Below are 21,045 nucleotides of genomic sequence, written 5' to 3'. Positions count from 1 at the left end.
TGACTTGGCTGGTGGTGGTTAGTTGCAGGCAACAAAGAAGAAGAAGAAAAATAATAGTTTGTACATGTTTTGTATGAGATAGTGGTTCTCAAAGTGGGGTGTTATGGTGTAACCTATAACCAACATCTACTAACTGAATGGCATTTTCACTGGCAATTGTAATTATTTGGTTTGTCAAGTCCATAATAATACCAGTCAGTCAGTCAGGTTCTGTAATCTCGGAATGAATTTCACAGTTAAAACAATATCGGAACCAATTAGGTCTCTGAACAAATTTCAGGTCCATTAGGGCTCAAGTCGATCATAAAAAAACAAGTCATAACTAATCAGGTCTCTAGAGATTTCAACGGTGTGTGTGTCTGATCAAATGAATATCAAATATCTAAATATTGAATCAACTAACTTAGGCTAGGGTGCACACAAAAGCCAGAGTAGATGTTAAAATGACCCCAGAAGTGTTTTATTCAAATACCCCCTTTAAGACGCAATACTTTAATATCATTATTGAGGCAGGCGTCAAGCTAGGTTCAACACATACTACAAAATGATTAGCTTTAGTCAGGTTTAAAGCCGCACAGAACCAGTTGTACACCTGAGGCTTTGTTTCGGTTTGGACATATTTTAATTACAGTTACTAGACCATACCCGGTCGACGCATCAGTGGGGGGATATGCGCACATGATCTGGCAACCCGGGAGGCGACATCGTTTGACACATAAACGCTAATAAGAAGCTGAGATTTGATGAAATTGAAAAACGGGCTTCACAGTTAAGTTCAGATGGTAATGGTCAATGGCTGTGTGCAAAATCAGAGCAATTGGTCCAGCCACTGAGGAGAACCGGGTAGCTTCACCTACCACTACAGAGGTTACTAGAATTATAGTAGGATTATAATATTTCCCAGGTTCGTGCTCGAGGCACGTTCTGATCTAACCTACACACACACTTACCTGTAGCCGCTCTGGGTGTCCACACACACTCCTGCGTTGAAGCAGGGGTTTCTGGGATATGCAGCGCAGGGCTGGTGGGAGTGCTCTCTTCCCATGCAGCCGCACACGGCCGTGGACTCCACCGCCACCGACACAAGACTCATGCTCCCACAATCCACCACAGTGGGCGTGTCCCGCACGCTCAGAACGTTGGTGCACCCGCCAGAGCCGGCGCAGTCCGAGCTGGGACACTCGTCCGCCCTCACCTGAGACACGTTGACCTGCAGGAAGGACTGCAGCTGGATGGAAGGACAGGAGGAGAGAGGAGGGGACAGAATACAGTAAATATACAAATAAACATAAAGAAATCTAAATAAATGTTTAAGTTTGTTTATCACATAATGTCTTATAGAGTTGATTTTAATGTTGATGACACATCCCTGCATCCGGGGGTTTACACTAATGTTCCATCCAATTAAATGCTTTCATTAAATTCTCATGTCCTGCACCATCCTTCCTATATTAAAATGGACTGACAGATACAGAGATGTCTATGTATGGGCATAAAAGGGACATAGCTAGACAGACAGATACAGAAATCTCCATATATGGGCACAAAAGGGACCCAGACAGACACTATGACTCAAACATATTGGTCAGCACTCGGCAGTGCGACGTAAGTGTTCGGGCCGCGTAGTGGCCTGTACCTCTAGTTTCTATAAATGATGTCAGTTGCCAACTGCTAATCTTTGAGACACACATGCAGGTATTTTGTGGTGTGGCCAAATCCACCATTGTCTTGGAGGTGCAAACAACACAGGCATACCAGCATTGTGTTTGTGAGACCGATCGTATTTTTGTCGTAGCGCAAAATCTGGGAACTGCAACAACCACCATCTTATGAAAAATTAAGACGGGACGCCCAAACATTCGTCAAGTCAATGGCAATACTTTTTCTCTGGCCACCAGGCGGCAGCAGTAACCTACAAGGAGAAGGATGCAGCAAATGTATGTCCTATCCGGGATTTGAACTTGGGTCTCCCACATGAGATCAATTTCTACCAGTCATCCAAGAGACAATCCCTGTTTGGCCAGTGGAGATATTGCACTTTTGAGCTTCAGCTCGTACTACTTGTCAACCAGTAGGTGTCCTACCTACGTATAAGTATAGGGAGGCCACCTCCAACCACTGCAGATCTACTAGTTATATTGTATTAACATTTAACATTAATAGATTGCAGTGTTAACAAGCAATACATTCACACTCATTTGCACTCATCATTCTAAAACAAGTGACCTCAAATAAAACACCTGACAACAGTGAATTAATTGACTGTGATGTCCTAATAGGACTACCATAGACTATGTTCTGTAACATATAAACACCTCAATTAGAGCAGCGTAAGTGGCTGTCAACCTTTCTGGTTCAACAGCAGGCTTTGGAGAAGAGACACATAATTACTTTGGACACCATTGTAAGGCTGGGTGGCAAGATAACTGGGGCATGAGAGTGTGCAGTATTAATGACACGACTGCACTGTCACACAGTGAAAACTTGCTCATAAGATCAGAGCAGATTCAGATCAGCTGCACACCCTCTGTCCTCTGACAGACGCAGATAAAAAGAGGCCTTATCTCATTTGTCCCACATATAGCACTTAAAAACACACGCACGCACGCACGCACGCACGCACGCACGCACGCACGCACGCACGCACGCACGCACACACACACACACACACACACACACACACACACACACACACACACACACACACACACACACACACACACACACACACACACACACACACACACACACACACACACACACACACACGCGCATATATACAGTGGTAAAAGTCCAGAATTTAAAAAAAATCTTGAGTGAAAGTTCAAAAGTATTGGTATCAAAATGTAATTAAAGTACCAAAAGACATTATGCAGAATGTCCCATTTCACAAGTTTACAAATGTATAAAATGTATACAAATCTTTTGAAAATAGCAGATCTACAAGCTCACATTGTGAGCTTGTCGATCGGCTATTTTCAAATAGCCAACATGTATACAGGGCTGAAGTGGTTAATGCATGTTTTGTAATAATAATCAAAATCTTCAAAGTAACTAGTAACTAAAGTTTTCAAATAATTGTAGTGGAGTAAAAGTATAATATTTGCCTCTGAGATGTAGTGGAGTAGAAGTAAAAGCACTGCAAATTGGAAATATACTACAAAAAAGTAAAAAATACCATATATATATATATTTTTTTTTAAATGAAATAAAAGAGCTGAGTTCCTCAGGCAGAGCTCCTGAGCTCCTCAGGCAGGTTGTTCCAGAGCTGAGGAGCCCTGACAGCCCTTTGTCTTCAGCATCTACTCAGGAACAACCAGCAGGTTCCTGCCTGAGGACCTCAGGTCTCCCACAAGCTCATAAGGAATTAATTAACTCTAAAATGAAATTAGGAGCCAGGCTATGAAGTGCCTTAAGAGTAATTGGTTAAATGGTGATCAGCTAGGAGACGACTTGGTCTGTTTCCAAATTGGTAGTATTTTTGTTTGCCAAACAATAAAAACGTCTTGCCGTGTTGTGTGGTCTCAATTAAGTTTTGCCTTACCACTAGCCTTAGGTTTCAATTAAACTCAGTTGGTGACTGTTTATGTTGTTTTTCCTAAATGTATTACTTCAGCTTCTATGTCTTTCCTTTTCAGGGCCCAAAGTTGTTTTCCATAAAGCGGCATACTGTAAGTAATATGGTGGCCATAGCAGCATCCCATTCACAGGTGAGTTTTGATTATCTTACCAATATTGAGATATCTTCCGTCTGAAACGACAGGTTCAATGTCCAGTAAGTTGACCTAGACTTATATTGATTTCTAAATATATGAGACCATGGTCAGAGAGTGAGGAGAAATTAATAAAATATAGAATAAGAATTGTGGAGTTTGCAGTAAAATGTTTCTAATTCTGGAACGCAACTCTCTTCATCTGTCCACCACACCTATATATTTGCACAAACCTGCAAAATCAGGCCAGGGCTCAATGTGCTGGGGGGGTGGGGGGTAAATCCATTCCTCTTACTTGCTCCCCCTCTGATCATTGCCAGTGGGTTTTATCCCTGCTTCTGGTCAGATTGAATTACAGTAAGCACATGCATTTCCTTTTGGGAAATATAGACTCTGATATGTTTGATAGCTCATACTGTAGTACAGAAATAGGAAAACTCATGCATGGAAATACAAACCAAGACACATTCACAGCTGTGTACAATGTACATAGTATATTCTATTAATCTATTGTTTTTATGCAACATTTCCTGATAAAGTTGGCAAACAACTGACTCCGAGTGAAAATTGTGAAGCTCAAGGTTGAGTAGTTTGACAGAGCACATGACATTTATTTTTTAAATTGTACATGTATTTCTATGTGTGCACAAACACCATGGCAACCTCTACCAGGGATATTTCAAAATAGCAAGCCACTGCCCCCTTCATAATGGACAGACAGGCGTACACACACTGCACTGCACTCCACCAAACCAAATTCCTAACATGTTTACACATGGCAATTAAGTCTTCTGATTCTCACACACACACACACACACACACACACACACACACACACACACACACACACACACACACACACACACACACACACACACACACACACACACACACACACACACACACACACACACACACACACACACACTCTAAATGTGCATTATACTTGAACTGAAAAGAGGGTCCCTTCATGCCAGACGATTTGGACTGATTTGGACCTCACTCAGATTGCATCTCAAATCCATTCCATTTATGACTCATACTAGAGACAGTAGTTTCTATCTTGAGTTATTGTCCTGGCCTTATCTTCATCATTATTGCTATTTGATGTTTCCTATTGATTCACATGAAACAGTGTCCTCTTCTTATTCCATGTTAAAATCCCCTATGGGCAACATGCTTGAGGTACATTTTTATGAAATCACCCAATGTGTTAAGCTAAATTGGTTACAACAACATAGACAATGGCTCACTCCATTTGCTTTCGCTTCACTGAAACATTCTTCAAATAGTGTTCCTGGCACCATAAGAGCTCCGAACAACTCAGAAATGGAGGCTGGTAATGTGGATAGAGATTGATGTAATAGGTCTTATTGTCTGTTCTACAGACTGAAGTGTCTCTGCTCTACCATTCACTGGTATGTGCTATGTTTCTATTGTGTCTATTGTGTTGAATGAAGATTCAAGGCTAACCATCAGGCTGTGTCTGTTTAGAGGCAATGACGCTTACTTGCTCTGAGTAAGGGTGACTATGTTATGAGACAATGCAGGTGTGTGTGTGTGTGTGTGTGTGTGTGTGTGTGTGTGTGTGTGTGTGTGTGTGTGTGTGTGTGTGTGTGTGTGTGTGTGTGTGTGTGTGTGTGTGTGTGTGCGCGCGCGCGTGATTATGTACAGTATAACTTAAAAGATTCCAGGAATCCAATGACGTTAACTGTCAATCAATAGTGTGAACTGTACATACAATATAATTTCTTTCTTTTTTGACTTCTTTCTTTTCAGAATCCTTCACAATCAACCAAATAGACAACCATTTACAACAGGATTTTGTGTGACTTCACGTGTTGTAGCTGCGATCATAACACATTAAAAATGACTCTGGTTTGACACCTTAGCATGTTTACCCTGCATGCTGCCTCACTCTTCCTTTATCTCTAAACTGTTCATCTGCCACTTTTGTCTGAATCATTTCTTGCATAAATGTGTTATATGGCCACGCTCATGCAGAGAAAATACAGCAGAAGATACAGTATATCTGAACCTCAGTGTGCGTTCTATAGTGCCTATCTACATACAGTAGTACAATCTAGAGGAGTAAATTACAGGAGTTTATTGTGTGTACTATAGCTTAATTATAATAATAACTATGGAAAAACTTCTGATATTGCCGTTCATGTTCAAGATGTATTCACCATTTGCTGGTGTCTACAGTATTGTTCAGGCCAGCTGAAACACTGTCAACCCATCAAATTATCTATCAAATGATTCCTGGGATGAGGGCAGAGCAATGGCTCTGTCTGGGTCAATGTCTAGTCTAAGGATGCATCCGAAAGGCTACATAGAATTTATGTCTGATAAGTGTTCTTACTAGAAAGTCGGCCATCTAATAACACAAGGGGCTTATCGTCCGACTTCTGTGCGTTTTTGTTCCAGCTATGTTCTGCCAGATCACCTCTCCAATTTCCACCACATTTCGCCGTAAAAATCTATCATGCCCTGCCCCTTTGGATAGTGTACTTGCCTTTGGATAGTGTACTTTCAATTTGTCAAAATTATTAACCACGTAAAATGACAGAAAAAAGCGGGGCCACAGTACAAGACATCCGGGCGGAGCCGCCAGTGTTGCCAGATTGTACGAGAGAAATAAGACTTTGTAAACAACAGAAAAAAAGCAATAGTCAAAAGGAAAACACAGGAAAGCTCGAGAGCTTATTTCCGTTGTGGTCCTTTGAATAGAGTTTGTTGTCCGTGTGTCTGCATCTACAGTATGTATTTGACTTGATCATTTGTACATGCGTAACGACAGAGCATGGGTTCAGCGCTCACTGTGCATCTATCGTCCTTCAAACACAGAAGAGGTACAGAGCTCGCTTAAAGGGAGCTCCATTCAAGATAAATCAGATTTACAACCTACAAAAAAACACATCTCAAGACGGCCTCTTCAACCCACTCCTTACGGGACCAAGCCTGGCTGAGAGACTGCTCTTTGTGCTTGCCTTTTACCGCTAGTTTTATCTCTGCTGCCTCTCTGCCACCCCCTGCTCTAAACTACAATACACCACATCCGCAGTGGGCAGAGTCTGCAGGCCAGGGGCAGCGCATCCTATAGGAGAGAATGGCACCCCAGAGATGACAACGGACAAAAGATGTTTGTTCTTTTGCTCAGGAGATAGAAAAAACAGCAGGGGGAAGAAGAGAAAAGGCGAGGCAGAGATAATAGGGGAGAGGAGCTGAAGGCTGAACTCCTCAGGTGGGCTGCATGGCGAGCAAGTTGGAGTGGCAGGCATTTAATGGAGCATGTGGGAGTCTGTTCAGAATAGGCAGTAGCCTAATATTACTGCCAGAGGACAATAGATGGACTCAACTAAAAGCAAGAAATAATTTAAAGCAAAGCTTGGGCAAGATTGCTCATCCAAGACTTCGCACTGAACTGAGTTGAAACAGATGCAGAGAGACAGGGAAGAGATTCTACATAATACTAAGATAACCTTTCTCTTAAGAGCTTGTCAAATGTCTAATTAAAAGGACATTCTCTCTCTCCCTCTCTCTCTGTACAGTCCCATCAGCATCAAGCCAGTTTAAATAAAACAGGAACCTGCCTTGACTAATCTTATTACTACTACTGTGTTAGTGTCTACATAGACATGGGAGACACCGCAAGCAGTGGTTTAATATTTCAACAGATAGATACCACATAAACCCTGTATACTGTACTTTATGAACCGGGGTCCCCTCAATTTCCCCTCTAAACCAAATCTCTTCACAGAAAATAGCCAAGTTATAAGCTCACAACATGTCGTGATGCGATGTGAGCTTGTAGAGCTATTTTTGTCTAATGTTTGACTATTATGACATGCCCAGAGTTCATGCGGTTAAACAGGACTTTAGGTACAGTTAGTGCCTACTGAGCTTGGCACATTTCCTTTGGCCTGTCCCACAAGTCACCCAAGTCACGCATGACTTCTGTGATTTTCCAAAAAACTGTAGTGTTTAAATGTATGCAATGTAATGTAAGTCATTGTTGGCTAATTTAGCAAAACCTTTTGACCATCTACTGTACCAAGAAAAGCTGTGAATAATTTGTACCTGATGTTCATTGCTCAGTATTCAATTAACTGATTATTTAATTGTTAATACTATTACCTACCAATAGTTGAAACTGTGAATAATTTCCAAGATACGTCAAAGTGAGTTGTATGCCAAGAATCACATTGTAAAACCAGATGTCTCGTTTTGAAAAAATAAGTCACAATTCAAGAACTCAACCTCTCAACAGCTCTCTCATGAATACTTCTTGGGCATGTATAGTGAACTCTCTCGACCCCTCTCTGCTTTGAATGTGCAGATACAAAGTGCAGTGCCTTATGTCTTATTCCTCAGTTCTAAAAGCTCCTCAAGTAATATATTGGCAATACATAGGCGGGAGTGCACCTTGCATCGCCACCAACAAAAGGGCTGCGGGTCACACATTGTTCCTGCAGGCTGTGAACCTCCGCTCCTCTGCTTTGTCCCCGTCTTTGAAGCCACATTACTGTAATGACAAGAAGAACCCACATTCTGCGCTCCATGCCAATAACGTAAAGTACAAATCCCATCATGTGCTCTTTCTTTAATATAAAGGTCTCAAGTGGAAAACCGCTGGATTGAAATGCATATAAAACACCCAGGGCTGAGTTCCATTGTCAAGTCATGGTAGGGTGAGATACACACACACACAGAGAGACAGAGAGAGAGAGAGCGAGAGAGAGAAAGAGTCTTAGAGGGATATGGTGAGCCACGGAAGGGGGGGGGGGGGGGGGGGGGGGGGGGGTTTATCTCCTACTTCTGAGGCATTTGTGGAGAATTGAGAACATTAATAATAAGGTGCTGTCTCATCTCCCCCTCCTCTGTCCCTCCCTCTCTCACTCCCTCTGTCTTCTCTCTGTGCCAGTTCCCCCTCTATCTCCCTGGCTCACGTTCATCCCTTTCCTTCGCCACACTTCGCATCTCATTCTGATCAATGTCTTCTCTGAGCAGGCTGGTTTGAATCCAGATGAAAAGTTTGCTGCTCGCCCCACAAATCACACCTGAAGGCTCAGCTATATGCCATTTACACTCCTCTCTCTCTCTCTCTCTCTCTCTCTCTCTCTCTCTCTCTCTCTCTCTCTCTCTCTCTCTCTCTCTCTCTCTCTCTCTCTCTCTCTCTCTCTCTCTCTCTCTCTCTCTCTCTCTCTCTCTCTCTCTCTCTCTCTCTCTCTCTCTCTCTCTCTCTCTCTCTCTCTCTCTCTCTCTCTCTCTCTCTCTCTCTCTCTCTCTCTCATGTTTTCTCTCAAACCAAACTTATTTTAAAACCTTCACTTCCTCTTTAACACGTTATATTTTATCCATATATACTTTCTTTCCCAAACACTATTCACAAGATAGAGCAGAAGATATGAGCGACAATAAGCCAAGGAAGAAGGAAATTGGAACAAGTGGAATGATTTGACAGGAAAGATTCTCTCTCTGCGCCCGCGTGCACGCACACGCACACACACACACACACACACACACACACACACACACACACACACACACACACACACACACACGCACGGTCATTTGTCCCTTTGACAGAGGCTAGCCATCTCTTTCCATCGCCCTGATTAATCTAATACACATAAGGGGCTCCTCTCTCTCCTTTACTCCAATGCTGCTTCAGACTTAACAATGAAATGTAAAGTTATAGGTCTCATAAGGCCAATGATACTTGACTTTCAATGAGATGTCCTCTTTTGACCCATATTATCCCAAACGCCTACAACTACCTTCCGACATCCATGCCGCTGTTTGAAATGTAATCATATATTTCCACATCAATTATGTTGTAAATGAACACTTGCTAACTAGTAATTAAGCTATTTTTTCTGTTATCAAGCTGTCTAACATCTGAAGCGGTTTCTGTTTTAAATCAGGCCTGAATACTGTGTAGACAATTATGTCAAGAAGAGCTGTTTATGCATATTTTTAAACAGTACACATACTAATTTAATTGTCATTTCTTGGTCATGTCTATCTTGGTAGAGATTAATTACAACTCTTGCCTCTATTGTTGATTGTCTGTGGGCTAATGCAGGAACAACCATAATGTTATTTGAGACATTGTGACATATCTGAGGCCAGATGTGTCACAAACTGTCACAAACTGTTTCAAGTAAGCGACAAGAATGGGAGGCCACGCAGGAGGCCACGCAGTTAAAGTACCAAAACAAACAAAAAAAAAGTCCAAGTGTCAGCAGTGTATGGAGTGCATGGTTGAGCTAGAAAATACATATGAGCATAGGCATTGATTTACATTTACATTGATCATACATTCTACCGGGTGCCACACCCTCACCATAAACCTTCAATAACTAGCCTACATGCATTGTTGGAAAACGTTGCCAGACGTACACATGAACAGCGACAGACAGACAGACAGAGTTGACCGTAACCCACAAAACATCAAAGGTTTAACTAATGATACACACCATGACATGCACAAAGTAATAATCAATGCCACCAAAATGATTTGGTAAAAACGATAACATGAATATAAATCATAGGTCCTGCCAAGTCCACTTAACAATACAACCAGACCCCCACCACCATGACTGTGAAACAAGGGGCCTATTGACTAGCCAAACAAGTGAAATCATTACAAAGTAAACAAATCATACCAGTGCACACACTTACTCAAGTAAAATACTGTCAATTAATTAACCATCAGCAGATAACTTAAGTGAGTATCCACACTGATGTCGAGTTGGAATAATTCTTTAAACGCTACATGTTTACTGTAGTTATACTGTAGTTAGTGCTTGGTGTTGATAGCCCATGATGACTCCTGGAGCTCAGTGCACTTGATGAATTCATCTGCGATTACTGTTCTTGTAGGTTCATATTTTGTGGCACATTCTTGTCATAGTTCAATACAACATGAACATGATCTTTTTTCAGCCTCAGCTTGCAGACAGGGAACAGTTGGATGGAGCAGTGACCTGAGTTTCCAAAAAGTGACCATGGGAGGTCCCTAAAACCTTCCTGGAAGGGCGAATAACAGCGGTTTAAAGTAATTTTGTGCTGCATGTACATGTGACGGAAGAATGGTTTCCTGCTCACTAATAACTCTGTGAAGTTCCTTTGTTGCAGTATGTACTATGTTAGCTCGTGGGTGTATGTGAACTACAACAACGATTGCACTAAATTCACGAGGGAGATAGAATGGGCGGCATATAATTAAATACTCAGACCCAGTGAGCACAGGGTTTTCATGATCTGTACGTCAGTGCTTCAAGCTTGGTTTATAAACGAGCAAACCCCATCCCCTCACCCCCCAACCCTCTACATACCGTAGAGTTGTGTTTCATACATTCAGAAAAAAGAAAAAAATTGCTTCAATGGACGCAATTGCCACTCCACTCCAATAGCCATGTTTCAGTCAGTGCGATTAAGCACGTAACATATACTTTACGTTGTTTCGCAATCAGATCTCAAGCCCGGAGCTTGCCAAGTTTATTGTAAAGGGATCTCACATTGACCAGCAGTATGGAGGGTAAAGCCATTTTGGTGCCTCATCTCCTAGTGCACTCCAGAACGCCTCCCTGCTTTCCCCTGTGGCCTTTTCCTCCTCTCTCGCAGTGGTTTCATTCCAGGAGTGGGGGCTACAACAGTGGTATTGTTTTCAACAAAAACTTCAGGATATAATTGTACCCCAGACAGATTAGGTGAAAGAAAGATCTAAAAAACATTAGAAAAGGTATGTTACTACAATGTTTCAGAGCGCACACAGAAGCTGCTTTCAACTGCCATTGGCGCTCCCGATGACTCCCAAGGATTTCTGTGTCTGACTAAAAGCGCAGACTGATTCCTGGACAAATGCCAAAAATTTGTAGGAAAATGCTATTTATTTTCCTTCAAAGTCCACCAGTGTAGTACACCATTTTAAATCCAACCTAGTTTGACTCTGAACAGCAACACACTGGATTATCCCTGTAGGCTTAGCCGTTCTATTCAAGAGGAAAAATAGAAAGGTTCTAAACTAGCATCACACTGTCTCTTCTCTTCAAAACAACTTGTACAGCATAAGTACCCTACATCAACTGTAAAGGCTTTTGCTCGTACAGAGACACCTACAGTAGACACAACTATTCGACTAATTAGACACGTTAGAAACAGCATTTCAATGGGTCTAGTGTTTTATGATCACCGGCTTTCAATAATTTCATCACATTAATATTTCAACATCTATAATAACCACACGGAAAGTCACCTTTATCAGTCCATACACAGTTATACAGTAGCTACAACACATTACTGTTGACATTTCGGTCCATGTCCATGGGGCATTGATTCAATAAATATCAAAGCCAAATATTTGTGTTCAGGAAGAAAGTGATGTACAAATGTATGAAAATTGTGTCCCCAAAACAGTTCTCAACCTAATGTACAGCAATATATAAACAATATGTCGTCTAATAGTGGCATGGCTTCCATGTTGATGACGTCATATTGACAAACATCAAGTGATTCAACTGACTTCCAGTATAAAATGAAAGAACATACTGTATCTAAAAAAAATATTGTGGAATTACTTTCTTGGCCTACTGGCAGTGTGCGCAAGAAATTGCTGATCAGACCAGTGGTTACTGATTAGACAGACAGACAGACAGACCATCTTCTAGACAGCTCGTTTCTGAAGAGCCACGCTGTAAATACATATTACAATTTTGTAGATGTTGGCTATATATTTACAGTTTCTGATCATTTATATCATATATGGGCAACTGGCGGCCCGGGGACCACATGCGGCCCCCACCTTCACTTAATGTGGCCCGCAGGTTAATATCAGAATACTGATATATTATTGATTTCAGCTGTTACATTTGCAAACATGCAAACATGACCCGCTTTATTCTATATTAGTAGCTTAAAATGACTAGTATCAAAATTCTATTGTCCTTTTTCATGTCCAATATATTTGTATTTAAGTTCATAAAGTTAACATAAGTATAACTAAATGCATTGAAATCAAATAAAAATGTTACTTTTCAGGATTCCAATTAAAAAATAGCAACAAAAAAAACAGGATTCCAAAATTTTGTAAAACAACAAAAATAGCAGATCTACAAGCTCAAAAAGCATCACACTGCGACGCGTTTTGAGCTTGTAGATCGACAATTTTTGCTACTTTTGTGTGAAGGTAGTTTTGTGTGAAAAAGTTAAAACACGGAGATAAGAAGTTTCTGCCTGACAGTATATGCAATGTGGCCCTCTGGAGTGAGTGTAGAAATATAGTGGCCCTCTCCATCATCTAAGTTGCCCACCCCTGCTTTATATATTTGACCCCATTGTGCTGCATCTTGTTATATAAACAGACATAATCCACAACTTGCGTCATTGAAGCAGAAATGTTAACCTAGGGGCGGCCATAGCTGAGTGGTTAGTGAGTGGTATGTGTCGATGAAATGAAATTTGTCCCTGAGCAAGACTCTTAACCCCTAATTGCTCACAGGTTCTCATTGGAAACAAGACCGCAAGGACTTTCATGAACGACCTGTTAAAAGGAATTATCCTTATCCTTAACCTGGACCTCATTCTTATGAGACTTTAGTGTATGCTGAGTGCTCAACAAGGAAGGCCACCTCGCACGGACGGCAATGCCCTTATGCCACACAACATTGATGAAATGGTTGTTGTCGTTGAGGTATTTGCTCTCAAATAGGTTACTTCCCCTATTCATCCTGCAAGTAACGCATTTCACATCATCTATAAAATGGGTCATGGACACATTTTTGTATGGGTTCGCAACTCGCAAGTGAACTTTTTTTCCGCAGATAGATTTTCAGAAATATACAGTATACTGTATACAGTATATGTCTTGCTGCTGTTGTTTTTGACTGTGCTAACACAGTCCTACAAATTCCCCGCAAGAAAGAGGCTTTTCTTTGCGAAAAAAGGGCCTGCCCTCAAAATGTGGGCGTTTCACTATTTATTTAGCCGCCAAAAAGGCACGTGGCTTTTCGAAAAAAGGCCTTTTCTTCAGAATGTGGGCAGGTGACTTTCGAGATGATCGCTTCCCAAGTTCTCATGTTAGTGGAGGTGCGGGCAGAGAGTTCCCATGCTCTGGAGGGGCGGTCACAGAGTGAGTGCCTTGCAGTTAGAAATTGCACCTTTCATTGACCAGGATAACAACAGCAATGATGTCATGAGATGTCGGAAGATCGTCTGCAGGCCTTCAAAAACGTTGTATATCTCAGGTACTGTATGTGTGAATATCTCAGGTACAGTAGGTGTGCTTGTAAAGCTTTAGCATAAGACGTTAGCAAGTGATGCAATGCTAGTGTGGTCTGGGAGACACAGCACTCCTCAGAGCGGACACAGGTGGCTTTCGCTGCCCTGTGCGTGTAGATCTAAGCTTAATATGGATATATGGTGGATGACTCGTTGGATCCGGGCTGGCGAGCCGTTTCCAGCGGTGCCCAATTTGAGTCTTTCCGTTGTCTGGCGTGATAAACCGCATCCCATGGAGATAGAGGGAACATCCTGTTTTCAGACTGTTACCACAGTTATCCTATAATACATTTCTAAACCCAAAACCCCCCCAAAAAAACCTGCCACTGTGTGGGACTAAACACAAAAACAACATATCATCCTATAATACATTTCTAAACCCAAAACCCCCAAAAAAACCCTGCCACTGGGTGGGACTAAACACAAAAACAACATATCAATGTCACTAACAAGACACGCCACAACGTGCAGAATTACTACGCGCAGTCTGTAGGCCACTTCATACTGCTCAGCACACATCTGCCCCCTCGCAGCATAATTAATTGCGGCCAACACAAACTCACAACATTACAGTCGGCCATGTTGTTCCTTAGCGTCATCGCCGACCACCGCCCAACGAGACCCAAGTGAGGTCAGACAACACACTCCATATTTGGGCATAGCTCCATTGGGAACATCTCCTATTATGGCTTTATATATCCTTAGCGTCATCGCCGACCACCGCCCAACGAGACCCAAGTGAGGTCAGACAACACACTCCATATTTGGGCATAGCTCCATTGGGAACATCTCCTATTATGGCTTTATATATTATAGAGACCAACAAACACAAAGCACCGCGCAGCGGATAGGGGGGAGGGGCGCACAGCGCCCCGACCCTCTAGTAATTGACATTTCAATATGTCAAATCTCTTGTTTTTTATTTTGTTTTTAATGTAGAAAATAGTATATCTCACAGCTCCCCAGCTGACATGTCACATCTTGATGCTAATTTCACTATTTTTTGAAACATGGCTTAACTCATTCAGTGCCAAGCTTATTTATGGAATTTTGGCTCTGAGTGCCACAGCCAAAATTCATTGTAAAAAAAAAGTGCTTAGGAAGCGAGATACAGCCTTTTTAAGTTATAGGTTAAACAAGGAGTGGATGGAGCAGCAAATCTTCAAATCATCATATCTTGCGTTCTGAACATGTTTTTCCCCCCAAAAAAAAAAAATATATATTTTGATTTTTTTTTAATGACTGATTTGACGGATTGTGGCGCTCTGGGCGTCAGGCCACGTGACGGATTTGACGGATTGTGGCACTCAATGAGTTAAGGTGGTTAATTAATGTATTTTTGTAAGTTTGAGTCCCAGGGAGACACCAACTTTTACTTTTGGATCTCGAGCAGAAGAACCCATGCACACATGTGCATCAATGCCTTTCAGAGCGCCAACATTGAGATATTCTGGATGAATACATATAAAGGCTGTATATAAATTATTATCATGCCAATTATTTGTATCCATCTGTCTCCAAACTGCATTCAAAACTTATTCTGGTCTCTCCTGGTTGAACTATCTTTTGACCAAACTGTTTCAGTATAGCGTGCCAATGATAAGCAAAGAAGCTGCAAAGCTGGCACCAAAACCATTGCACTGGCATCAGGCATGGCTATGATGCCAGACAACATTCAATTAGGATAGAACATGACATGAATATACAATGTTTCCAGCATGAAAAAAATACATTGTAACCAATGCAGCCAAAACACTAGAATAGACATAATATGTTAAAAGCAAGGTGCAATCTAATTCTTTGTTCAGAACTGGCCAGACTGCATGTATCTGCGTGTTAGCCAAATAAGAACAAGTGTAATAGTTAAACTAATAGGTGCAGATAACTAACGGTTTGACGTGTCTTCATAGCCAGCCTGTTGGGTTATTTAAAGTGGCTTTAGAGCCTTTGTCTCTTCTTAGTTCTGATGAAGACACATTCAATACTTGCACTTAAAGTATATATATTTTTTCTATCAGCCGTGTGCTATAAACCTCTTCCTCTTTAAAACACCTTAGCCACCGACCTTATCTACGCCTTATGTGTCTCATGATTTAAATATTTACTGATTATGATTATGTCCCCCCCCCCTCCCCCACCCTTAGTTTCGTCAAGTTTGCAATCATAATGACAGCCTCTTGTGTTTTCCCTAGAAGCAATGAATCAAAGACTGAGCAATGATGTCCAGCCAAACAAAACAAAGTCTAATAACGACATGGACTCTAGGTGTGCAGTTTGTGAATTAAGCCGCTATGTATTATATAAACATGAATACAGACACTGTTTAACTAGTAATATACTTGAGCAGGATTTCCCCTTAAAATAGCATACAATCATCCTAAGATTATTCTATTCAGCTGCTGCCCAGTGGTTGTTAGACAACCAATAGCAAGTCCAGTGCAGTCCCTCTGAGTTATGGGATATAAACAATAAATGGGGCCATCCCTCCCAGGTGTGGGAAGCAAAATTACAATGCATCATCTGACATTCTACAGTATTTGCCAATAATATATTATTGTTTTTTATAGTTTTTTTTTTTTAAATAAATGTGTAGTGCAAGAGAACTTTAAGCCCTAAAGTCCCTTGATAAATATTGATACAAGGAGCTGGATAGTGTGGATTGTTTTGCACAGTCCTTCCTTCCCCTCATTGATAAGCTAGCTGCTTGTGGGCATGTTTACTAATGTGTTGATGGTCTGTCTCCTTTGGCCAAATGGAAATAGAAATCTTTATAAATACTGTGCTGACAAAAGTGTACAACAAAAATAATGTTGGCATAACAGAGATTGGCTGAGAAAAGTGAAAGCCTAATTATAATAATAGCCTTATCATTTGCACCATAATGCTGCAAACAAATCAACTTGAACTTGACGTCTGTCAGTTTCCACAGCATTATAGGGTTTCTCTTTCTAAAGTGAATTGTTCACATCTCACACATGAGAGTCAAGTAACATCGATCTGTAGACCAGGGCAGTTGCGTGATAAATCCGATGCCCTTGTGCTTCGAGAAGACTTTTGCCTATGGTCACCGTTACAAATATTTTGTCATGGTTGCTGGGTTTATACAGTTTCACTTATTCAACTGCCAAACTGTATTTACAGAGCACTAGAGGCTGTAAACTGTGGGGAAGGATGATGGTTGAGGCCAGCGTGAAACACGTGCAACCCTGGCAATTGGCTTTGTGTCGTCTGAGGACATGCTCAGACTATTACAGCAATGCTGCAGTACCATGCACAAACCCTTGACCGTCTGGCACACATTTAAATTGACTGCATCTAACCCATTTAGACCGGGAAAGAAATCTGTGTCATTTTTAGATTTCTTTTGGCTATTCAAAAAATAGCAGATATACAAGCTCAAGCTCACCGAGTGCCGTGCTATGAGCTTTTAGATCTGCTATTTCTTTTTTGAAAAATCGTGAAAATTGATGGTATATATTTTTTTAAGCGCACATGTTGTAAAATATTTTGTTCCAGGGACCCCCCCAGAAGCAAAGATTTGAGTTATGAATGTTCACTTTAAAAATATATATATAATTAAAGATTTGCACAGATTTTCACGATTTTTCAAAAATAGCAGATCTACAAGCTCATAGCACGGCACTCGGTGCCGTGCTATGAGCTTGTAGATCTGCTATTTTTGAATAGCCCAAAGAAATAAATAAAAATTACAGAGATGCGTCCCCCGGAATGAATGGGCTAATAATGACAACCTGTCCTTGATTCAGTCGTGACAATTACGAACCTTTTGTTTATGAGCGGCCAGATAACCGTCCAGTTTCTCCGTCCGGAAGTAGGAAGGGCCCCCGTTGACGGCGAAGCGGACGTCCAGCTCCCTGTCTCCCGTGTCCTTCAGGCTAAAGATGTTGATGTCTTCACGTGCAACGGAGAGCATCTCCGCTAGGAAGTCCAACAGCAGATCATATCGGCTCTGTTGCTTCCCTCTCTGGTCAATGAATTCCTTAGCTGTGATGCCTGTAACACGAACGCACGCGCACGCACGCACGCACGCACACACACACACACACACACACACACACACACACACGCACAGTGTTACAATCTAGAGGAGGCCAGAGAGGTTGTAGCATAGAAACAGTGTAAAGGATGAATGAAAGTCAATATGAAAGATTTACACTTGCTAATTGTGTTAATTTACTAAAAGAAAACAACACAAAAGGGCAATAAAAAGGTGAGCAGTGACGTGGCTATGCACAATGCTGTTTACAACTAAATACGTGTCCACACTCGCGCACACACACACACACGCACACACAGTTTTTCAAAGTGACCGTCGGCAGTTCTCAGACTGGATTTAACACATTAATTAGTGTTTCATAGTGTGTTGATGTGCCGACATAACGTGCACTGCTACTACTGACTGACATTAACTTGTTGATTTATCCAACGTAATGTATCAAATTAATATATACAAATAATATAATATTAACACTAGAACGTTTTTTAATTATTAATGCCATGTCTTTTAAAATAAACAAAAGGCTTTGCTCTTAACCCGTAGCTGATAGAGAGCCAACTATCAAACCACACGGCAGTGGAAAACATTTCCAGAAAGAAAAACTAATATACAGTATGATACTGTATTTGTTAATTTCGATAAATATAACGTCACACTATGTTTATCCAAGTTTACTGTCCAAATGCCCATCCCTATATCTAGTCTCTCAATCAAAACAAGAAGGGAGAAACTCACACAGTTAACACAATAAATACATAAAAGGGGAGGGGCATAACACCTAAACGGCTCAAATAAAACCAGCACATCAAGATAAAATGGAAAAGCGAGAGCAATCTGGCAGAGGACATTAAAGGGGTTGACGGTGGATTGGCTGGTGCCTGGAGCCGGGATGGGACTAGACTGATTGAATAAATGGATGTTGCACATGACTGATGAATGATGTGACACCTGCATGTGCCACTTGATTGATGGAGAGGAAGAGTGGAGGGTATCTCAAACCGGGCCCTAGTTCAGCAGGGAGTGAACTGCCCGGGTAGTTATCTGGACTACACCATAAAAAGGTGAGAATCTTTGCTCACCAACTGGTGCTTTCATTTAGGAGCCCCTGCAATACTGCTCTCATTTTAACCCATAAAGACCGGGAACGCATCTGTGTCCTTTTTAGATTTCTTTGGCTATTCAAAAATAGCAGATATACAAGCTCATAGCGAGTGAGCTTGTAGATCTGCTATTTTTGAAAAATCATGACATTTTTTTCAAATCTTTAAATATATATAATATATTTTTTAAAGCAAACATTTTTAACTCCGATCTGTGCTTCTGGGGGGGTCCCTGGAACAACATATTTTAAGATGGGGGTCCGCTGCCAAATACATGTAATTTTGGGGGTCCTTGCCATGGAAAAGTTGGAGCACCACTGATATACAGTACTGTAGCAACATACTGTTAGGATTTAGAAAACATATATATTTATTTGGCCGCAGAAACCCCCCATCTCAAAATGTTTTGTTCCAGGGACCCCCATGAAGCAAAGATTTGAGTTACAAATGTTCACTTTAAAAAAATAAAGATTTGCACAAATTCTCACAATTTGCTGTGCCATGAGCTAGTATATCTGCTTAAGAACCAAAAGAAAGCCAAAGAAATCTTAAAATAATACAGATATGCGTTCCTGGATCCAATAGGTTAAGACAGGCCTTCCCAGCGGGGAATGCAGCACAATCCGCCTTTATCATTCTCCGCCTGTCATTTGAGGGTACTGGACATCCATATAGGCAACCGATAAGGGACAACTTCTGATATTTACATACCAGTCCATATCTAAACAATATCAGCCTCGCAACATATCCAGCTGGTGCAGTATACATGAGGTTAGACGTAAGGTGCATGAACATAGTCAGCATATGGTATGTACATGATATTTGACATTAACCCATTAAGACCGGGAACGCATCTGTGTAACCACTTTATCCATATATTATACTTGCACTCTTATACTCTACTGGCTATTCAAAAATAGCAGCTATACAAGCTCATAGCGCGGCACCGAGTGCCGCACTATGAGCTTGTAAATCTGCTATTTCTGATCTACAAGCTTCAAAGATTTATTTTGCAAATCTTTGAATATATATTTATTTTTTAAGCGAACATTTGTAACTTAAATATTTGCTTCTGGGGGGTCCCTGGAACAAAATATTTTGAGATGGGGGTCCGTGGGCAAATATAATTTTATATAATAATTTTGGGTGGTCCTTGACAAGAGAAAGTTTGAGCACCACTGATATAGAAACATACGTTTTTCAGAAAAACTGTGGGATTTAGAAGACATTTTCACAGGATACAATCCACATGGTAGATCCACAAGGAAAAGTAAAGTGTCTACTGTAAAGGTCAAATGAAATGTATATCGATGATGTACAGTAAGTATCCTGTGACTTGACTTCTTGACCTCAACAACAAGCTAATGAGCATGTGCACATATGTGCATATTCAGCAAATTTAACTTGGGGACTGGGGGATCCTGAGGCATTCCCAGGCCAGTGTGGATATATACTGTACAGTCCCATCACCTGGTCCTTGGTCTGCCCCGTGGCTCCCTCCCAGTTGGACGTGCCTGGAAAACCTCCGTGGGGAGGTGACTAGGAAATGCCCAAACCGCCCCAACTGGCTCCTTTAGAGACAAGATTACACAAATGCATGCTGGACGTATAATCCCTCCACCTGGTCCTCAGTCTACACCATGGCCTCCTCCCAGCTGGATATGCCTGGAAAACCTCCCTGGGGAAGCGATCAGGAGGCATCCTTACTAGCTGTCCAAAACAGCTCAACTAACTCCTTTTGAGTCACAACCAAAGACTACAAATGCATGCCAATACCTTGGCATGAAACGCACACATGCACGCACGCACACACGCACACTGCATCCACATATACATGTACAGTTATTGGTTGGTGACATATTGGTGGTTAAATCAGGTTGCATTTTAATGATGCGAGTGCGAGTCAATGGGACTGGAAGCATTCCTT

The 21,045-nt window shown here is 41.4% G+C and overlaps 1 protein-coding gene across 1 annotated transcript in view; it reads right to left on the bottom strand.

The window, feature by feature from the left end:
• Positions 1–21,045, bottom strand: part of LOC311043529 (neural-cadherin) — a gene marked incomplete at both ends in the record, with an annotated part of 322,985 nt that overhangs the window by 103,734 nt on the left and 198,206 nt on the right. The window contains 2 exons of the mRNA XM_084054821.1: positions 951–1,228; positions 17,785–18,014. Of these exons, the coding sequence (XP_083910947.1) occupies positions 951–1,228; positions 17,785–18,014 (508 nt within the window). The remainder of the gene's footprint in view (positions 1–950; positions 1,229–17,784; positions 18,015–21,045) is intronic.

Source organism: Gymnoscopelus microlampas (assembly GCF_963454915.1).
Source record: "Gymnoscopelus microlampas genome assembly, chromosome: 1".
In the NCBI taxonomy this organism is placed as follows: domain Eukaryota; kingdom Metazoa; phylum Chordata; class Actinopteri; order Myctophiformes; family Myctophidae; genus Gymnoscopelus; species Gymnoscopelus microlampas.
The sequence above is the reverse complement of the archived record's forward strand: the minus strand, read 5'-3'. Positions and strand labels throughout refer to the sequence as shown.